This window comes from Rousettus aegyptiacus, unplaced genomic scaffold (genome assembly GCF_014176215.1).
Source record: "Rousettus aegyptiacus isolate mRouAeg1 unplaced genomic scaffold, mRouAeg1.p scaffold_m13_p_5, whole genome shotgun sequence".
NCBI classification, from domain to species: Eukaryota; Metazoa; Chordata; class Mammalia; order Chiroptera; family Pteropodidae; genus Rousettus; species Rousettus aegyptiacus.
The window spans coordinates 52,348,925-52,365,206 of record NW_023416308.1 but is presented as its reverse complement, the minus strand read 5'-3'; the positions used below and the strand labels follow the sequence as shown (position 1 = coordinate 52,365,206).

The following is a 16,282-nucleotide window of genomic DNA, read 5'->3' as shown; positions in this document are numbered from 1 at the left end:
CACACACAGTCTCCTAGCTGTAATATGCTTAAATACCTACCCACTCTGCTATTAGAGATGCTGACGTTTATTGTGGATACCAAGTATTTTGCATTCACAAACTGAGATGTCGCATGTTAAAGGTATCAATGTTACATGTGTCTTGGGGAAAATAAGCCCTTTTAAAATCTACATACTCCATCTTTCCCTTTCTGGATATTGAATACAGTAAGAATCATAAAACTTTCCACTGCCATTTGAAATTCTAGATTTTTCATTAAGTTCTTTCCTACAATTAAAAGATGATTGAAATTATGGTTCCCAATGAAAAGGGGGGAAAGTTGCATTTTTCTGCATTTCTTTAAGATTTAACAGGCATTATGCATTTTTGGCATTCTTCTCACTAGTCAAAAAAAAAAAAAGCTAATATGATTTTCCTTCATTCATTTGTCAGTTCATTCAACAAATAGTTATTGAGTTCCAACTGAGAATTTACCACATAGTTTTCAAGTTGTTCACTCTGGGGATGTAGAGTGTAGAGTGAGTGCAGAACCTACAGCCAACCGAGTCAAGTAGCCTTGACCTACACATGCCAAGTATATCTAGGAAACATAAACTTATATCTGAGATCAATGTTCACAATCTGATATGTGATAAATGTGCTGTAGATGAATTTATCCTTCCATGAGTAGTGTATTTAAGTGTTCTTTCCTGGTACATGTCTCATAGCTTGTCAGGTTCCATATTATGTCACTCATCTTTACAGATCATCTCACTACAAAGAATGGTTTCCAGAAGCAATTGCAGCATTACTGCTCAGGTTAAAAATGGGACACACACAAAGTAAGAATAAAGCAAGTGCATGAGGATTCTTTGTGTTTAGATCTCCCTTTCTATGCTGGTGGGTAGAAACCCAGATGTGAGTTCTCCAGAACTAAAGCTAAAAGCATCAGGGCTGGAGAGGAGACATGCCACTTTAGGGTAATGGCAATGCTGAAATCTAGAAAGAGGCACAACTGAGATATCTTAGTAAGAAGATAAAGTGCAGGTAGTCAAAGCAAAGCATCTGAAAGGATCTCCAAAACAAAAGGATTAGGGGTAGAGGGAAGGGATAGAAGGGAAATACATGGAACCAGAAATTTTAGAGCTAGGAAAATAGCAAGAGCAACAGGTGTTAGTTTGTCTGCCCGGAGCTGCTGTTTCTGCTCTTATATTGAATCAGGCGCGTTGGAGAAACCCAGCAAATGGGTGTGCGGCTTACTTGTAAAATCTCAGCAGTAGGACGAAACACCCTACACCAGAGATATTATCCACGTGAGGCTTCCGACCTCCCCAATGCTGCCTGGCAAATATGAGTCGATAGGTTGTGATGGCATAAGAAGCTTTCACTTCCATGACGGGAAAGGACGCTAAGACAATTTTGTGATGTCGCTGGTATGTGTATTCAGATCACAGGTAAAGAGTTGTATGCATTGGGTTTGTCTTGGAGGACAGAGCTTGCCCGCCCTTAGAAGTAGCCAAAGTAGATCGGAATGTATCAAGCTTCAGTGCCATTCCTTTTCTACTGAATTTGCCTCTCTTTCCTCACACTCAGCATTTTCTACACCAATATTAAAATTATCCCCAAAAGAGGTTTTGTTTCTGCTTTGCATAATATAGCTTTTGACCACAGATATAAAGCTGCTTTTTGGCCCTGTCAATACTTAATTAATAAAGAAAATGTCTCAGGTTAATTTTCTTCCTTGTAGACCTCAGGCTATAGGACACTGACTGCTCTAGATAGCAAATGCCTTGAACTTTACAACTATAAAGTTGCCTATATTAATTTAGGAGCAGCTGTTAATTTATCCTCAGAACAGCAGCAAAGTCATGTGATCAGTTTTTTTGTGGTTGTTTTTACTTTTTGTACATCATTTGCATAGGATCCTATTCTCCAGACTTACCTTCCTACAGGAAGGGACACCAGGAAGGGACAATCTGGGAGGCCTCAGCACAGGCTGCTGCAGAGGAAGGGACCACTAAAGTTCTGAGATCATAACTCACTACTCCGAACATTTCAGCAGGAGCAAGAAGAGAAGCACTATAATTATGCATAGTAGGTTCCTACCCCTTATTGTCCCAGGCCCTCTTCGCTGAGAGTGTGGAGGTAGGGTGAAGAGGGAATGCATAAAAAAGGGAAGAGGGGGCTATTTATATTTGGAATAATGTCATGTAAAGAATATTTTAGACAAATACATACACAGCGGACTTCGGAAGGGGTGTGGTAATCAAATTTACCATAAAAGTCCAAAACCTATAATAAAATGCTACAAAGCTCACTTTATTGTGGAGATGTAATATACTCCTAAATGTTGAATTCTATACAATGCCTCTTTAATACAGTTTTATACTAATGATAAACATCTACTTAGTACACCATAAGTAAATAATGGTTTTCCATAAAAATGAAAATGTATCCATTTCTTTCAGCATAGCATATGGGAAACCACTCATACTCTAGACATTAGTGTCCTTTTGTCTCTAAAAATAATATCAGCCAAGATGTGGCTGGTTTATGATTCATATTTAAGAAAAGAAAAATAAAATAGCTGGGTAGTCATCTGGAATGAGCTAGAAAATATTAAAGGCATTGGTTTAGAATTGTATTCTATATTAATTTAAATGAGAATAAGAAACTATAGCTCATTTATTTTAATGTTTATCCCCCCCCCATCAATCCTATAACTCTTGTTTTCAGAATGAAATAATATACATTTGAGATGACTCTGCCATAAGCACAGTATCATATGCACTTGGCAACACCTGAATGGAAAATCACCATTTGACTCTTAAAAACACCCAGCCCTGGCCCCAAGTCTTCTCAGAAACAAGCATTATATTGATTATGAGAATATTTGTAAGTAATAATTATACTAACAAGTTATAAATACTGTGAACACATTGTTTATCCTCCTTAATATCAGAAAAGTCTTTTTCATGATTAAAAGTAGTTTATTTTAAATGGACAGATTCATATTTTCTGAAACCTAAAAATTATTGTTAGCACTCATCCACAGAATGAAATACACTTTCAAAAACTTTGTAAAACCATTTCAAAATGCTCCTATAATATCACACGACTCAATAATAAGAACAATTAAAAGCATAAAAATATTCCTACTATCAAGTCTGCCTTTTAAAGTATGCAATACCGAAATGTGGGAGAAATTTATCATTTTAAATACCACTGACCATAGAAAGTCATGTTACATTATGTTGAAATAAATTAGGCTTAGCCTACTTTTTTTCCTGAGGTACTCAGTGAAGAAATTGACATGGATAATTTTTTTACAGAAATGTTAAAATTCTGTTTCCTCTAAGTGTTAAATATTTGGAAGTTAGCCAAAATATGAATTAAATTGGAGTCAGTCAAACAAATGTGATACAAACAGCTCCTCACTTTACAAGAAAATTTAAAAGTATATAGACCCCTCTTCATTCTTGCTTCACTACACAGAAGATTGTATAGAGACTGTCAAGAACTACCTAGGAGGCATATGCTGTCATAGAATCCTAGTTGTTTTTATCTGGAGCTGACAGATTGCAGCTTCTGAACAACCTTTGTGAATGGTAAAGGTCCAGAATACTATTTGTAATTAAGAGAAGACATCACCGGACCCCTAGCCCCTAGTCTCCCCTCTTTTCAGGTATTTGCAACTAGGACCATGAAAAAAAGAAATCATAAAAGCATTATCAGCAAGTATAGATGCTCTACACTGCTAGTGCTTTTAGCATGGAAAGTAAATTTAATTTTAAAAAGTATGAGAAATAGAAAACTGAAAATGAAAGCAAGTATCCAGAGTCCTAAATCAGTAGCCTAACCTTTGGCTTATATTAGAGGCTAATCAGAGGTAAATAGAAGTAAATAGGATCCAAGAAGAGCTAACCTCAAGATTGTCAGATTGTCTGCCAGAGTAAAAAGTAGAGGGCGTAGGCTTAAAAAGAAAGAGAGGGAGAGAGAGGGAGAGAGAGGGAGAGAGAGGAAAAGAGAAAGAGAGAGAGAGAGAGAGAGAGAGAGAGAGAGAGAGAGAGAGAGTCTATTAAATGACATAACAATGATAATATCATATAAGGCTAAGAATCAGTTAATATATTATGTAATGACTGTTCTTTTTGATCTGTTCACTTTCACAAGATGTTTAAATTTGCCTTAATATAGAACTCTAAAAACTACTAAGCAGTATATTTAAATGAATCAATATTAGTAATAGTACAGAATTATAGCTTTCAAACTACTTCCACATATACTTTTTTTTTACTTGCTCCTTTTAACCCTCTCATGATGTCATTTTTGATCTAGAGGAAGGCATTATAAATTAGAGATGTTAAGTGACTTGCCCACAGTCCCACAGCTGAGCCTAGAACTGAGATCTTCTGACTTTCTCCAGTGCTCTTATGGGAAAAGAACAAAGGACTAACTTAATATAAATGCAGTTTACTTTGAAAACTTACTGAACAGCTTCTGTGATTCTTCCATGCTACAGTTTTGGCAACAATGATAATTTCAAGACATACTGAAAATACCGATACAGAACTCAAAAAACTATAATGTTTTATTTATATTAAAAACTAAATAAATTCTTGTTAAGTTGAAGAAATTACACAGAGGTAGATTTCAGGTCAGCACAAAGAAGGATTTTACAATAATTAAAACTGGGCAAAAAAATGAGGAAAAATTGGCTATGATTGCCAACATCAGAGCTGTTCAAGTAGAAGTAAAAAGGATTCAGACACTGACAGTGACATCTAAATTCCCTTCCCTCTTTGAGAGTTGGAGATTCTGAGTCATGCCCTGGACTCTGCTTAGCAAAACAATGAAAGAATTCTCCTACACCTCTTTTAAGTTGCAGAGGCTTAATAAGACTGAGGAAAAATTCATTCCCAGAACCTCAATGGGGGCTCGTGCAGTTTTGGTATTAAATAAGCCACTTCTTCAGGGAATAACTGCTTTAATCGCAGTTTGTCCACATTGTGAAATGGAAAAGCACTTAAGGAAAGCATTTCTCTGTAAAAAACATAGAACTATAGACATACGGACAGGTCTTGTATGCCTATATATGCAGACTTTTAAAATTAAATATCAACATTGAACTTTTGTCACTATTTGAATCTGACAAAATTCACTGGATTATATAAAAGGGGGAAATAAAAGAGCAAAAGTGAAGCACATGCATGTAGGACTTGCTTGGACTTTTTTGGAATGAAACATATTTTCATATCCAGATATGATGAAAATTGATCCATGTGGTATCCTGTGGTGTTTCAATAAGTCATACTTGAAAGGGTGATTTGTAAGGGCATCATAATAACCCCAGCAACTTCAGGACCACTTAATTTCTTTTCCATTTTTCCTTCATTACAAATAGCAATCAGTTTATGCCCTGAAGCTGAAGGCTGCACAGCCACTGTAATTTTATCCAATCCAGGAGATGTACACAGTTATTCTTATTCATAGATTCTCATATCATTTCCAAATATAAAGATATTTCCTTCAAAACTCTGTCATATAAGTGACTTCCATGGATGAAGTAAGTGTTTCATAAAGCACACTTTACTTTTTTTTCCCATTTATAGCACAGCTATTCGAAATGTATTTGCTTCAGAAAAAATAAAATGCTCTTTTCTGTATACGTTCTTTAGAATTTATAGAGTTTAGTGGATAAAAGCTGGTTTGCCAAAAAATCCATTTTTCGAATGTCCATTAAGTGAAAAGTCAAAGTTCCCAAGGAAGAACCACACATATTTGTAATTGGAGGAGTGTTATTATACCATATTAATATTATGTAACTTCTAAGTGATTAAAGTTCATAGGATGAATATAACACTAAACAAATGGTAACAGTAATAGGTGTAGAATATAGAATCTGCCATAGTGTTTTTTCCCTGTACATTTTCATAATGGCCATTAGAGTAATGATTACAACATCCTTCATTTCGATGTCTCTGGAATATACTGTGACAACTCGAGGTTCCAAAGTACATCCATGTTCTCACCTGATGTCATTTTATTTGATAAAGGATTTTAATAAGTTACCCAAAGTTAAATAACAATAGCACATGATCTTGTATGGGTTCAGGCTCATTCTTGGTCTCCACTTTCCTTCATGTCTCACTGAATTCAATCAATTGTCTGGTATTTGATTTTTTTTTTTTTATGGCATCCAGTCGCTATCTCTAAAATTATGCCAAAGGGTAACTAGGAACTGATGCTAAGCTTAATTAGACTGTAGTCTCAAAAAGACAAAGTAATTCGAATAAGAACAGACCATATCAGAGTCCACATAAATGAAAAAGAAATACAATTTAATAACTGCTACATACAAAGTATACGTATGCGAATATATTTTCCCCGCAACTCCTTAATGTTGGTGTTACTATCTTCACCTGGACATATGCTGCTGCTGAAACTCAGGTGAAAACTCTGATACATAACAGAGCTGTAATAGAAACCCATTACTGCCTAATTCCTAAGTCCATGCTCTTTTCACTATGCTGCCTTATTTCCAAAGACACCAGGAGTTATGATTAGAGACATTAAGAAAACAAAATAAAAATCCCACATTTATCCTACCTGTGATTCCCTGGTTTGAAAAAATAAACCAAGATGTGCTTCTGATAATACCCATCTCCCAAACTTATGCCTAACCCTCCCATCTAATGACTCGTTCGTTTTTTTTTCACATTTATAGTAATTCTTGTTCATGGCAGATTCAGTACATTCCAAACATGGTATTGTTTGCAGCACTATCATTTTACCCTCAAGAGACAAAAGAACATCAGGGAGATGGGCTGAGAACACCACACCATGCCTCCTCCTTCCCAAGGAACTCTAGGTTCTTCCCATGACGCACCCCCATGTTTCACTCCAGCTGATAAAAGTTATGCAAGCAATGCTGTTCCATGAATTTCCCTGCTCTTAAGTCAGTCTTCAGTTTACTGGAACTCTAACAAAATAGACTGACTGAAAAGCAGGCAATTTGTCCCCTTTATAGAGCTAATGTTCATTCCCCTTTGGCTTAATCCTTAAAGCAGATTTTTAATTCACTTCAGTGAACACCGCAAGATATCAGGCAGTTGGTAGTGTCTTGTGAGACCTGAGGAAGGGGTTGGCCAGAACTGAACTTGACTTTAATACAAGACCATGTTCTATTATTGTTTAACTTTGGGTATTTCTCCCCTAGGAGGAGGACAGAGGAGAACTAACCAGCTCCAGGACCAAGGTAAGAGGGGAGTTTTCTTTCAAAAGAATGGGTTCCATCCATTTGAAGGAAACCCCTCCCCCACCTATTTTTTAATCCCTTTTTCTTTATACTTTTATATTTTTTATCCCACCAGCATTAGGAAACCAGCTTGCTATCTGTGCATTATGGTTGTTTGAAATCCACTTACAAATGTTATAGCAGGAAAAATTAAAACTTTCCTTCACACGAGTCATATCAGTTATGTGCTAATGAATTTATATTTTCTATCATTATTAAGTATCAGTGCCAGTTTTCCATGAAAGATTAGATTTTAGATTTTTGCATAGGCCTTAAAAATTGTCATCACCTGTTAATTTCTCTATATGTAGACTACGGATATTAACTGATAATCAAATCATAATGGGTAATAGGGTTACAAAAATATTAAAACTAAAATCCAAAGTGTTTTTATAGAAAATATATCATTATTAAGAAATTTTTATTAAAAGAAGCAGCTGGTATAATTTAAATGATATATAAGATTTTTAAGGTACCATATAAAACTTTGGTTAGAAAAAGAAAAGGGAGAGGAGATAATATTGTCTTAAGCAGTATTTCTTATGCTTATAGACCCTCTTCCCATGCTCTTATATGGCTTTTAATGGTTCCCATCATTACCTCTCATATTTTATGTTGTTGTCAATGGAAAACATCAGTATTCCCTGATTCGGGTACTTATTTCAAATTGTCTTTTATATGGGAGAAAACCAAGGTGAGAAGCAAGTTAGATCATTTTAAAAGCATCCAGAATTTGAGATATTAGAAGGAAGGTGGACCATATGGATTATGAAGGGACCAGCTTCCAGATCCTATCCAACTATATAGTTCCTTGTTCTCGTTGTGCTCCAAGGAGGCTAGATCTTGATCTTGTGTGACTTAAGTAGATTTTAGGAAAGCTATGGGACCAGGTAACTGGGACACTTAGGGCTCAAGAAGAAGAAAATTTTAGGAAGGAGAAGAAATGTGCAAAAAAGAATAAGAATTTGGGCAATTTGTTGCCGGTAAATAGTAATCGTCTTTCAGAAACACGGTTCTGTTGTTTTGCTACAAATAAGTTTGAATCTTGGCATCACCTTAAAATTGGATTGTTGAGGATTTTTTAATGAAAGAAAATCCTTTTAGAAGGATATATTTTTGTTAGAGATTATTGTCTTCTGAACAGGAACCGTAGTAGTCATATAATTAGAAGCATATATGAGAGGACACATGAAATAGAAATTTGATTTTAATACCAACATACACTATTAATGTAGATAATGATATGGCAACAGCCACCAAATTCAGAAACCAAAGCACTGAACTTTTTTTCAAATAACAAATTTTGTTTTCAGATGTCAAAAAGAACCTAATTTTGCCTTTCTCGTCCACTGACGCCTTTAGTAAAAAGTATAGGATATATTTGAGGCGCATTATTCACTCCTAATTTATTCATTCCTGAAGATAAAGGTGACAGATGTATGGATTGTCTAGTCAAGCACACACAAAAAGGAAAGTGTCACAATAGTTTTTAGCAGACTATTTGTTTTAGAATTTGATATCCACAAAGACATTAGTTATGTCAGGCAGGCTTGTTGTGCACTTTGAAGTCTTATGAAATATTCCATGGTAGTCTCATTCAGGGAAAAAAACTGGTGGTGGTTCTGCAGTGTCTAAGTTCTTTTGGAGAACCTGAAATTGAGGGGGTTTTGTTTTGTTTTGTTTTGTGCTGTGTTGTTGCTCAGTAAAGAGAAAAATATTGATCTTATATTAATTGCTTTCAATTTGTTAGATAGATTAAAAATAGCTCATTGGAGTGCCCAAACTGGTAACTTAAGTACCCAACCTCTGACAAAAAGCAAATAGCTGAAATACTGTGTGACGTGTTCCAGCATTAACACTGGTAGGAGCAAATATGGGTGAGGTTATTTTAGGATTTTAAACTTTTGTTCATTTTTGTTTTATTTAAATTGTTTAATAAAAATATATGAGCATTAGAATATATTTCTATTTTGAAATATGACTATGAGCCCTGTTACTCTCAAAGATAAGCAGCTTTGCGTTTCACTTAGAATAGTATAAACTTAAAAATCTTTAAAGACACATGGACTTTGAATTCTTAGCCTTTGGTTATTTTCAGAGGATAACAGAAATACTACATGCCCTTCTGGTTATGAGCCTTCTTTGAATGGCTGGTTCAGACAGTTTCTTTTCAGGATTCCATTAGCTGGAGATCCCTTTTTTTTAATAAGACCTTTTTTTTTATCACTCAATTTCTTTTTTCTATTCGTGCTATTCTCCCACCTAACCAAAATCTAAACCAAACATTAAGGTAGACAAAACAAGATTAATTAAAAGGCACTTTAAGATATATATTCAAATACTAGTCTACTACAAAGGAACATGAAACCTGAAATGAGAAAGAAAATTTAAAACTAATTTTTTCTCTCAAGAGCTTCATAGTCTTGAAGTTCCCATGAAGTTACATAGGAAATTTAAACGTTTGCATATAAAGGTTAACTAGACAGAGTGCATTAAATACATATTTAAATACAGCAAAATAAATTCTAATCAAGTTAAGCCAGAGGTGGCATTTAATATCTGTTCATGATAAATATAATTTTTTTAATTTCTAAAATGTGCTGAATTACATACACTATTCTTAGTAAATTTAGTAATAGAAGAATTTTCTAAATGTGATTTTTTATTTGCCACAATTAAGATTAGAACTGAGTTGTAAAAATACTATTACCTGGGAATTTTCATCTTAGAGTTTGATTGGAAGTTTCAAACTTCCCTTGATATTCACAACAAACTTGTATTTGATTTTACCATGTAGCATTCTTTCCTTGCCCACCTACACAAACTGAACCAGTTGTCCCTTTATTTTAACTCTCTATAATTTCACTGAAATACCTTTTTAGATTACTTTGTTTATATGAGGAACCAAATTGCTCACCATTATTCATAAAGATGCTAGTGTCAGTAATTTTTTCTGTCCCCTTTGCCAATATTTAATAGGCAGTTTTGAAGACTTTTGTTTTGTTTTATTTTATTTTGTTTTAAAACATTCTTCCTGTGAAGTCATTATTCTTTCATTTTAATAGGTTGCTTGAAAAGTAGCACCTTAAATTAACTCCCTGAGCTATCAAGTCCACATGTAGTCATTGCATGCCTACTATATTTCTTACGCTGCATTAGGACTGAGAAAGGTATAAAGTACCATAAGACATAGTTGCTGTCCTTCAAGAAGTAGAAAAAAATGTACAGAGATAACATTGTAAAATAATGCGACTTGGAGCAAATGTGAGATAATAGATCATTTAAAGGAGCAGGTGATAAAAAGAATCTAGAGTATCTTGGAAAGACCTCACTAAAAAAAAGATTCAGATGTACTAGTTGACAAATATTAGTTGAAAGAATAAGTCAATAAGTGATTACTGGAAAGTGATTGGAACTTTAGAAAAGCTAAGAGGGGAGAAAAGGAATTCCTAGTGAAGTTCTCATCAAAAGATTGAAGTCATTTCTGAATAAAACATCTTTGGGACTGTAAGGAAACTAGCCTGGCTGGAGCCAGAGAAGGTCTACTTGGGGAATTAGGGTGGTTGAGACACTGAGTTTCTGTGTTAGACAGACCTGGATTCCAATCCCACCTTTGCCATTTACTAGCCATGTGGATTCAATGAGGATTCAATGAGAATATGAAGAACTTGACACAGTGTCTGGCTTAATAAAACATAATGAAACTATGTTTTAAAGGTATATATAAACCTAGTTGTCAGGAACCCTTGACTGTCAGAAAAATTAGAATAGAAATGTATCTTGGAGGCAATCGTGAATCATTAAAGGTTTTGGACAAAGCACTATAAACAAGATTAGAAGAAAGGTTATTCTGACTCTGGGTAGCTGAGAATGGATTAAAAAGTCAATGGATCTTGTCTCATATGATAAAGGCATTGACTAAGGTGATGCCTGTGTAATAGACATGAAAATATAAATTTAGGAGACACTTTTCAGAAAAACTGTTCCTAGTGGATAATAGGCTATGGGAAGGTAGAAGGTAGGGAAATGAAAATTAAAGGTGTGATTGAGTTTTTGTGATTGGGCTTTGTTACTTTATTATTTGTTTTTTACATTTCTATTTCTCCTGTGAAAAATTTTCTAATCTTTTATACTGAAGTTCCTTATAATCTTATTCTTGGGGATTCATGATTACATATTCTAAAAGATTAGAACTTAATCATTAAGAACCTGGTATGTTTCAAAATAGATTTATCTTGGTAGGAAACAAATGTTACCATCTAATCAAATCAAGTCATCATATGGGTTCTTGGTATTAATTTTTAAAGACAGTTACTGCTGTACTTCTTGGATATTTAAGAAAGGCCAATTCAGTTGACAAGATCACCTGCCTTTGAAATTTTATCTCAGTTCAAGGAGTATTTAGCCAGAGAGAACAGTTACTAGTGCAGGGAATACATGAGTCAAAGCTTGATCAAGAATAACCCCTGTCAAGGCTGTCAAACTTCTCAGGAAAAAGAAAATTTCCCTTAGAGAGCCATAGGAGGGATGAATAAATCATTTAACTACACAGTAAAGGGTACCACCAGGAAGCAAAGGTATCCAGTACTGTGGGAAAGAGCACTGGACTAGAACGCAGAAGACTTGCATCCCAGCTGGGCTTTGGTGAGCAAGTCACCTAACTTTCATTAGACCCCAGTGACCACACCTGTTATATAAAAAGGTTGAAGACAACCTCTAAACCACATTTGACTCAAAACTTCTAGGATTCTAATTCTTTAAAGCAATTAATAGAAGTTTTTAAATATCAGCAAAGGATGGAAAATGAAAACATGATCCGTGGTTCACTGAATGGTGTAGAATTCTGGAAAGCATACGAATAGAGTAAGGCATGGTCTAGGAGATGAAGGAATCAATTCAGCGACCAGGACAGTCCACACAGTAAATCGTGGTCCAGGCCAGGCATCTGCATGAAAGGCCTAGTACTGCTGAATAGCTCACACGCGCTGAGTATAATAGCAACCAGCTCTTATACTTTTGAAATTTTACTTTAGAATAATAATCACACAATTTTTAAAGTGGATGATATTGTGAAGCACTACAATCTAGGTAGCCATCACTCTTCTTGAAACGAAGCCTTCTTTTGTATGATTTGATCATAGATAATGATAGTAACAACAGAGTAGTATGGGGTGGGGGATTTATCCCATATAAATTCTAAAAGCACCCCAAGGACACCAGAAATAAAATTAACTTTACATTTTTTAATATGAATAATTGTATTTTCTTCAATATTATAAAAGGGCAACTAAACGTATTTTTTTGACAGTTTTTATTTTTAATTTTTATTGATTTAACACAGAGTTGTTTAAAAAGCCCCATGCACGATGTGCTTACAGAATGATCACAAATTGAGGAAAGTACCTGAAAACTCCTTCCCATGAAATCACAGCTTAAAAACCTTATGCAAAGTTTAAAAACCTCTATTGTTATTCTGGGCTACAATGAGTCATAGAAATATTTTTATTTCTCTTTTAAATAGACATACTTGAAAGTTGTCACTAATTAATTTTAAAATAAGTGTTATTAGAATCTAGAACAGATATTTATCTGTGTTCATGATTGCTCATCCAAGGTCTGTGAATCCCCTGAAATTGTATGTCAGTCTGTGGTTTTGTATGTTTGCGGATTTTTCCTGAGGAAGTACCCATAGCTTTCATCAACTTCTAAAAATGGTCCATGACCCAAAGGAGAATAGGAAATTCTACTCTGTGGCCAAAAATAGGCAAAATCATAAAATTAAACTGTATGAAATATTTGTAAGGATTACATAAAAAACACAACACTAAAAATATAATTCAAATTTTCATTCATCAGTCTCTAAATAGTGCTCTGACTAAATTACAGGCAGACATCCTCACAAAAATCACAATGTTCCTTCAAAGAATCACATTCTTCAGACCTAGTTCTGATTAGGAATTAGGCAAACACAAAGAACAATTTAGAGACAATTCCTGGAATCTAGCGCAGCATCTACTTAATTTGTTCAGTTCTCTTTGATTCACCCGGATTGTGAAACACAGAGGTCTCAATATACTTAGTTGTGTATTTTATCCAAAATCCAAAACAGAGACAATAAATCCTTCCTTATCAAAGTTGTTTTCAAATAATCATTATAAATCATATTGGGTCCGAATTGTCTTTCCACATTAAAAAAAAAGTTTCTTCCAAACTTTGATACTAAATTATTGATCAGTAGTTCCACTTAGGCAAAACTTGTCATTGCATAAGCAAACTGGAGTGAAAACGTAATGTCTTTTCTAAAAACGTTTGCATATATATTTTGAGCAATTTAGTTCAAATTCTGCCTTTTGAAGTGAGTGCACAAATCCAATGAAGCAAAAAAGAGCCTTGTGCTCGTTTACTGGAAGGAATAATTTGGGAAGAAAAGTAGGAATAAGACAGCTACAAGTCAAATTGAAAATTTAGTGGAGCATTGATAATACTGAGAACTGGTTACTCTTCCAGGCCTAAAGAGCTGATAGAGGGTAGGCCTATGAACCCAAATACCTTTCCTCAAGATCAGACATATTCAGTTCTTAACTCTTTATTTGAAAGCCTCTTGACTTTTATTTACTTCATAGATTTTCTTAATTGATAAAACAGTTCTTTTTTTCTCAATGAGTTATTAATTGACTTTATACAAAGTTCCAATATTGTAAATTCTCAGTTTTTCTGTGAATTTTCATCATCCATCATTATTTGAGGGACTTTACTAATTAAACCACAAAATAAAATTTCATGTGATTTTTGCTCCTCCCTATCTCATCCTTTTATATGGGATAGACTTTTATGTATGCGATACTTGTGATGACACTGACAACGCAACCTCATTTAAATAACAAAATGAATGGTCTATGTGGAGTTGTTTATTATTTATTTCTTTAATGAAATTGCTATTTTCTTATTAGAGTAGTCCTGGAAAACTTTCTGCATATATTTGCCTGCTGCATCACAAAGTTTAAATCAGATGAGTTTTCCAATCTGGAATTTTAGTTTAATTTTTTTAAAAAGAATACAGTAAATACATAGTATAATGGAAGGTTTTTTTAATTGAATTTTTAAAAATTCCTTCAAAAAATCAAAAAAGACTTTTCTTAGGGTCTCTAACATAGTTGCCTGCCATGCAATCTTTCTAAAAACTAAGGTATATATATATATGCTATTTTTAATGACCCACTTAATAGGACTCAAGTCTATTCACAATCATATTCATTAAATTCAACTTTAGGAAAAATACTCACCTTCTTTATGTAAATGTAGTGACAGCTAGTCTTCTCTCTAGGCCTCCGAGAGTTCCATTAACCTCCTGCAGGTCCTATCTGGTGGGATAAGACTGCTAATTGATGCATTATTCATATTTCTCTGCCTCATCCATTCCCCTCAAATAAGTAGAACCTTTGTAGAAGCCCAATTTATCACACGTCCTCCTGCCTGTGACTAGAGACAACCAAGGGCACCAAAGCGAACCACATAATCAGGAACAATCAATGTTTTTCTGAGATCCTTATGAATAACTCCTAAATTCTGCTGCTTCCTCAATTTTTTGATCCAAAATAGAATATATACTTTGGTTTGAATAAAACAATTCTATTAGACATTATATTATAAAATAACAGAGATTATTTGTCTGTTTTGTACTGATTACTAAAATAGTACTTCTCACTATAGAAAATTTGGGGTGAGTAGAGAAGCATAAAGAACAAAACACAATCCAAATCAATTATAATCCCTTTATGGCTATATTTTTCCATTAACACTTATATATATACACAGATATAAAATATTTTATTTTTAAATTAAGATCACAATGAATATACAAATTTGTTTCTCTTTTCTTCACTTAACATTATACTATAAGCATTTTCCCTTGCCATTAAAAAATTTTAATGGTTGTACAACATAGAGTCATAAGGATTGTTGGTGCTTATCAATACTATCACCTGGGAGCTTTGTAAAGATGTGAGTACACTGCTCCTAATTCAGAAGAATTTGATATAGCAAGGTTCGACCTAAATATCTGTATTTGTAATAAGTGGTTCTGATGCTTGAATCAAGCTTGAGAACCACTGCTGTGCACCAAAATCTACTAAATTCTCCCTTTCTGTTGGGCATGAAAGTTGCTTTCAATGTTTTGCTCTATAAAGTACTATGAAATTTACTATGTCACTTATTAATTTCTTTGGATTAATTCCTCAAAGGGGGAATTGGTATCAATAATTATCAATATTATCAATAATTATTAAGGGTAAGAATTGTTTTTAAGCTATTATTGCATAAAGCCATATTATTATTTCCCCTTTTTAATTCTATCATCAGTATATGGAGACACCAATCTTATTAAATCCTCGACTATATTGAACATCACTTTTATCTCTCAAAATATAAAGGACAAAAAAGGAATTTTCATTTTTTTAATTCACATTAGTTTAATTCCAGCTGGCTTGGATTATTTTTATACGATTTGTGTTTCTTCTTGAGTAAGTTACCTACAAATATCCTTTACTGATTTTAAGGAGATTTTCTTATTCATTTACATAATTCTTTATTGATTTACATAATTTTAAGTTTTCTAAAAAATATATTTAGGTTTATTGGGGACTATAAATAAATTCTTAGTATCATTCAGGTAAATATTCTGGACATTTTAATACCTGATATTTAACTTCTATGAGAGTTTAATATGAAAAAAGCCATTCTAGTTAAGACTGAGGAGACTTTCTTGTGTGTATGTAACTAATGGATCCTTTCTTAAAAGGATAATAAAGCACTAGCAAAATTATTCAGTAGTTTAGACAAATAGACTGTATTAAGTCTATACATTATTGACATCATCACTAGCATTGAAATGTTCATCTTATTAAGTAAAATAGAACTGAATCTGTTTTAAACAAACCAAATATAATATTATAAAAATTATTTATTCTACAAAGTATATATGCCCTAAATATTCTGTATGCAGACAT

At 33.7% G+C, this 16,282-nt stretch overlaps 1 protein-coding gene across 9 annotated transcripts in view; it reads left to right on the top strand.

Moving 5' to 3' along the window:
• Positions 1–16,282, top strand: part of GRIA4 (glutamate ionotropic receptor AMPA type subunit 4) — a 320,071-nt gene that overhangs the window by 285,091 nt on the left and 18,698 nt on the right. For 2 of the 9 annotated variants that reach the window (XR_001598786.2, XM_016159693.2), the window contains exon 15: positions 7,200–7,238. The exons of 6 other annotated variants lie outside the window; for them this stretch is intronic. Coding sequence is in view for 2 of the 3 variants with exons in the window: in XM_016159693.2 (XP_016015179.1) it covers positions 7,200–7,221 (22 nt within the window). In the remaining variant the exon portion in view is untranslated. Of the gene's footprint in view, positions 1–7,199; positions 7,527–16,282 lie in introns of those variants that run through there. One more of the 9 variants, XM_016159692.2, reaches the window with a different exon arrangement.